The following is a 6121-nucleotide window of genomic DNA, read 5'->3' as shown; positions in this document are numbered from 1 at the left end:
TGTCTTTTGTACAATTCATGTATTGCTTTGGATCATGGTAATTACATTCAAATCAATACATTATTACAACCTATGGAGCAAAATCAATTTGAACTAGCAAGTGAAGAGCAAAGGCAGAGTAGGTAGCACCAACACATTGATTGGTAGCCATAAATGGTTATGATGTATGTTGTGCAAATCTTTAATTCTAATTGTTGCACCTTCAATTCTAGTTGGACCAAAGTTGTCATTTTGGAGACTTGGATCTCACGTTGCCTCCACATTGCCCATAAAATTTTAGGATTAAAAGCTCACATACTAGTGTTCAATGCATTAACGCAGTTTTGATTGCATGTGGTTAAATTAAAATCCCACTTAATTCCATGTTTGAACCTTGATGTACTTTACATTGCTTGTGGGGATGATAGAGAATTACACTCCAATCTTAACTAATGTGGAGCAGTATGTACAATGCTCACAAAAAACATTTTCGATGCCGATACAAAAACCTTCAACCTTCACGGTTTGAGAAATGCTGCTTTATTATAACTATAACCACCCTAGAGTGTAGAATCAAGACACTACCAGTCAATGATCTCTTTAATGTTGCAAGCACATCCCAAGATGCCTTTGATTAATGCATTCTAGATATAAACTACTTGAGTTTTCACCTCATTACCTACCAAGTGACAAAGTATTGCCAATTGATAAAAGGAAAATAGGTTTAGGAAAATAGGTTTCGCCTTCTCTTAGTAGCTTACTTGCCACAGTAGTAGATCATTTCCTTGTACCTGCTCTTGAATAGCTGAGCATGTTCCACAGCTGCTAAAACATTCGGAGTGCAAAAGAGTGGTGATTGATTTTTCAGTTGGAAGTAGATGGGTGTGAAGAAGTATCACCATTATCACCTGCCTGCTCACAGCCAGCAAGAGTGTTGATCTGTGAAAAACTTTCACCACCATCATCACATTATGGACAACTTCTGGCATGGAGAAGGGATTAATGAGCTCTGCGACCACTGCAACCATGTAGACTCTTTGCATTGTTTTCCAATGTATTTGCTTCTCTCAAGCATTCTCTACAGCAAACTCTTTGTTACCACTGGAGCAGGACACCGCTTGTAAGCAATTGGGAGTATTTCCAACTGATAAGGATTTACTTTCAAAATAAGAGTCAGTTCACAAAGAAACTTTATCATTTGATATACAGTTCCGAGTATTGACTTCCATTGCTCTAGTATGTTACTTAAACCTGGAGGTAATCGAGATCCGAAGGAACATAATTGAGAAGAAACACTAATGTTTAGTACTATAATGTTGAAGCAGCTTATTGAATCAGTTTACATCAAGGGAAAAGCTGTTCTATGGTACATATGGCCTTGGAAAATTTGCTAGTCTCTGCATGATGATCTAAGGCATCCTTATTTGTTCTTTGGCCTAAAGATTTTAGATACTGGAACAACAAAATAAGATGCCAGAAAATGGGGATCCCTGAAAGCATCAATTGATGTTAAATCATCTTACGTAAATGTAAGAACGTTGCAAAAAAAACTAAACTGGTGTGAAATCAAGAATATTGCGATAGATTGTTCTGTTGTATATATGGCCTTCTGAACTTTATTCAGTCTTTGAATGCACAAGTTTGAAGTGAAATATTCGCTCGCAAATCATCTATGGAGAAAAAATCAGAAGTCGTAAACTTGGGGTCTTTGAAAGTCTCAAGAGATGTTGAAAGGAGACAACAATGTTGATTGTAAGAGTCTATTTCAGGACATATATTATCACTGGTATATACAACCTCATGGGCTTGATTTGACAGGTTACATGACTCAAACCGAAATCTTTGGACACAGACTAAATCAACAATGTTCACTCTCGGGAAAATAACCAACTGCTACAACCAGTTACCTTGTCAAAAATGAACCAACAAATGTAGGAGGCATTGACTGGAGTCACCAATCATTTTGTCTGTCAATTCTGTGATGAAAGTGAGAAAACTCCACCACTGAACAGATCATATCAAATCTTTCAGCGCCAACATGCAGGACATGCAAGCAGATTGCAGCAGCTTCCTTTGACTCTGCTTGTATTCCATTGCTAAAGTGGTGTCCCATGCTTGTAGTGCATCTGTATCCTCTTTATCACTGGTTAAGAAGAGAAACAAGGCTACTTCAATTTACTTTAAAAACAGTCATCGCCTATTCACAATTACATAATCAAGCTGAAATTTTTTAAATCTTACCTTGAAGATTCACCAAGGGTATCTAGCATGCTTGTCAAAATTGACAGAAGCAATTCATACACATCCTTTTCATTCTTAGAACCTATCTGTAAATGTCAGTAAAGATCATATATGTGATAATTGTCTTTATTCTCTGTAGATTAATTTCTCCCCTACAAAGGAGTATTGCACAGTGGTTACAGCAAATACATATAATGGAGCTAGGGACTAAGTCTTACCACAGCATCTCTCGAAAGAGTAGATAAGTCATCCACTTCAATCTCTTCCATTAAAAGAATATGAATTGTGGCAAGTAAGCGGGTTGGTAATCCATATGGCCTGCTTTGACTGGGTGAATGCCAGCTTCCTCGTATCATGTGAGCTGCCCCTAATTTGAGTCTATCCAACAGCACAAGACGGTTCGGATCGTCTGCTAGGTCAAGGTCTAGATGCGAAAACCAAAAATGAATAAGCTGAAAGCCATTGGCACATAACAGTCTTGCCCACCAGAGATGGGTTAATAGGTGGCTCAAGCTTAAAATCGATCATGTTGCAAATTTTTCCTCCAGGAAATGTGCTACTAATTGTGCATACAGATGAAAAAGACATAATCGCAAAAAATGGCACATCTTCAAATTCATCTTAGATTAGAGACTCTGTATAGATTTGGTGAAGAATCTTATCCATAACATCATCTGGTTAGGAAGAGACAGACTAGAGTGAAACTAGCCTTGGATGTTACTATCTAGCCAAGATTCAGAAGTGGACTTGGGATAATTGACCTGGACTGCCCAAGTAGAGCTTTCCTTGCCCGGCTCCATTAAATGTAAGAGATTTGGGGAGGAGCTTTGAGGTCGGACTTGCAACAGTTATCATTCATGCCTGGAGGCTTGTTTCCTCATGCTTGCTCTAGAGAGCTATTTAGTGTTGAAGAAAGGACGAGCCAGCTTCTTGGTTTCAACAATCCTATTAGATCACAGACTGGGGATGGACTAAAGCATAAGTCTCATTTTCTTGGGGAAATTTTCTGTCAAAGATTGCTGGCACTATTGGAGAGTGATCCACCTGGTAGACCTCCAGACATTCAGAGACAGATTACGACGACTCCAAGGAGATCAAATGATTATGTGATCTACTCACAAGGGGTTCCAAACATGCCAAGGACATCTTTGCCTACCTTACAAACTTTCATAAACTCTCCTCTCTAGATAGGTGGTTCTGAAAAGCCACTCAAGGATCCTTCTAAATCAAAATTGAGGAGGACAGCAGCCTTACGAGGAAGGAGGTTGGTGTTTAATTGATCCTTTTGATTTGTGCCAAAAGTTGAAAGCCCAGAAATTGGATAGCACAGTGGACTAACTTGTCCTTGGTTCCAACTTTGGCAAGCAGATATTTCATTCCCTGGAGAAAAAAAGCCAGACCTTCTGTAGCAGTTGGCAGAGTAACACTGGCAGTGAATGATGCTTCAGTTCCAGATGTTCCAAAAGTGAATATGGTACCATTAGTTCTTTCGGCTGGCAGATTCAGAGATTCCCTCTTTGACTATCCAGATGCATGGGAATCTCTTGAACCATTTCCTGTAATGTAAGATTACAAACTGATGGATAGCCCAAAGACCCAATAACATGACCCTACAGAGGAATTTCACCCAACCAAAAAAGGTGATGCTACAGTTGTTATGTCATTAAAAGCATCTGAGATTTGAGAAAGTAAACTTGTAAACCTGCAATCAAACCAAAACCTTCAGAGCACACACAAGAACGTGACAATATCTTTATTGTTTTGGGGTATACAAAAAGGAGTCAGCAGCACACTGTTTTTGCCAAAGGAAATAAAAAAAGGAATAGTTTGAAAAAAATAAATCTTTGAATTCAATTTTGTCATCTGTAAGGCTTTGACCATTCTATTCAACCACTAAAAAGCTCTGGAAACACTAGAGTATAAAAAGAAAACACCGAGATGAAAACACTCTAAGAACCACATCCCGTTCTTCTTAGATAGAGGATTCACCTTATCCTACGCCATCATGTGAAAGTTGTTTTCATAGTTTAAAGGATGTGTGGCAACTACATAAAACAAGGCACTCAATGTGCAGCCTTGATTAACCAATTTGGCTAAGAACCATAAGGCAGATAAGCCATTCCCCATTTTCAAATGCATGCACGAACACACAAACACCCATGATATCAATGCACGCTCCCACACACAAACACACAATGCCCTGAGCCCTCCATAGTGATAACATAGGTCTCTCTCTTATGTATGCACTCATTTTTCTGTGTAGATAGATATCAAGACAAACACATCTATAGACAGCAAATATGTCTCACACACATTTTTTGTGAAACCACTTCAACACAAAGTCTATTCAAAGGCACAAATGCACACATGCACATATGCACGTGCACACACAAGACGTTCCCCCGACTATAAGCGTGGGTATCATGAAGAACAGAATAAACTAGAAATATGGATATGAGTAAGACTCAGAGATAATAACTAACTGGATTGAATTCTCAATGATTTGTCAGTATAGCATGTTTGTCACCCAATGTGAGTGGCATACTGACTTTGACATCATCCCCACCTTCCTTTGGCTTATCACCAGCAGTCTATTTAGGTTCTCATTTGAGTAATAGCAACCAAGCACAAGGTTGCTACAACATTTTTCAATTGAAGCATCTCTTATTACTTCTATTAAGCATAATATGCTGCAACCTGTCCATCATGTAGTTCCACTTTCTAAGCCTGAAAGGTGCATTCAAGATACTAGTTGTATCCAAATTATCATTAAATTTCATCCATACGAGGAGTTATTATTATAGTCTGTCCACTACGACTGGACTTGTACCAGTCCCCATACAGGATTCTCGGATAGGAAAAGTGCCTTCTTAACCAACTTAGCTTAATCTAATCCAAGCACTAAAGAAGAAAATCAACTTGCTGCCCAGAGTTTGCAGAAATTAGGGTTTCAAAACCCTAATTTTCAAAATTGCAGCAAATCAGCCCTTTTGTATATGGTTGAGGCACCTGGTGCTTGTAGTTTTGTTTCAATGAATTCCTATAAAGGAGGAGGGGTCAGTTCCCCTCTCAACGTGGTGTCGATTCTTTTCTCTCTCTCTATCTTCTAATTTTCATGGTGATAATTGATCGAGTTGGTTAAGTTCAAAGTATTGTTATTCTAACGTTCTCCCGCGCTTACATTGGTATCGGATCAAGGACTTTTCCTTACCGAGAAGGATCTTGAGACAGATGGTATTAAATCTGTAAAGGCCTATCTCAGTATGAAAGGTGTCAATGTTATTGATACAACTAATTCTATGAAAGGTAACATATCGCCTATCATTTGATGATCCATCCATGCAATGACTTCAAAGTCTCATCATACACAAGCTGCCTCCTCTTGTTCCAAGAATCCCTCCATGAAGAAGGGCATAGAGAAAGTCAAAGACCAGCTATTTCATGGTAGTTGAATCTCCAAAGATGCTTTTGGCAAAGGAAAACGATGCTAAAAGAGACTTCAAGCCTAGAGAGAAAAGCATCAAGTTTGACATTTTCTATGGTAAGGGAGATACTCAAAAAGCTGTCTTTTACTAGACAGTTTGATGCCACTTTTGGTGGTGAAGATTATATTAAAAAATAAAAAATTAGAATGGTTAAAATGCATCTGAAGGATGCGGCTTTGAATTGGTAGCTCAAAGTTGTTTAAGGGGAAAAGGAACCCAAGTCTTGGAAAGAGCTTAAGGAGATGTTTAACAAAGAGTTTTTGCCTTCATCCTTTGAAGTCACTGTGCAACAAGAATGGGATGAGCTAAAGCAAAGCCATGGAGAGAATGTTGAAACATATATCAGTAGATTTGCAACTATTTCTTTTAAATTTACATTTCTTAATGAAGTTCCTTCCAATATGGAGATAAGAAAG

At 38.4% G+C, this 6121-nt stretch overlaps 1 protein-coding gene across 6 annotated transcripts in view; it reads right to left on the bottom strand.

Annotated features, from left to right (window-relative positions):
- Window positions 1-1521: 1521 nt before the first annotated feature.
- Window positions 1522-6121, bottom strand: part of LOC148025557 (SET domain-containing protein) — an 80534-nt gene continuing 75934 nt past the window's right edge. For 2 of the 6 annotated variants that reach the window (XM_087692775.1, XM_087692776.1), the window contains exons 10-12: window positions 2439-2644; window positions 2221-2306; window positions 1527-2122 (exon numbers count right to left, since the gene is read on the bottom strand). In XM_087692775.1, coding sequence (XP_087548901.1) covers window positions 1993-2122; window positions 2221-2306; window positions 2439-2644 — 422 coding nt within the window. In that variant the 3' untranslated portion in view covers window positions 1527-1992. Of the gene's footprint in view, window positions 2123-2220; window positions 2307-2438; window positions 3923-6121 lie in introns of those variants that run through there. The other 4 variants (XR_015693120.1, XM_087692778.1, XM_087692777.1 and 1 more) reach the window with 4 other exon arrangements.

Source organism: Lygodium microphyllum, chromosome 14 (assembly GCF_053477565.2).
Source record: "Lygodium microphyllum isolate KBCC chromosome 14, Lygodium_microphyllum_v1.1.10, whole genome shotgun sequence".
NCBI lineage: Eukaryota > Viridiplantae > Streptophyta > Polypodiopsida > Schizaeales > Lygodiaceae > Lygodium > Lygodium microphyllum.
Note: the sequence above shows the minus strand (reverse complement) of the source record. Positions and strands in the feature narration are given on the sequence as shown.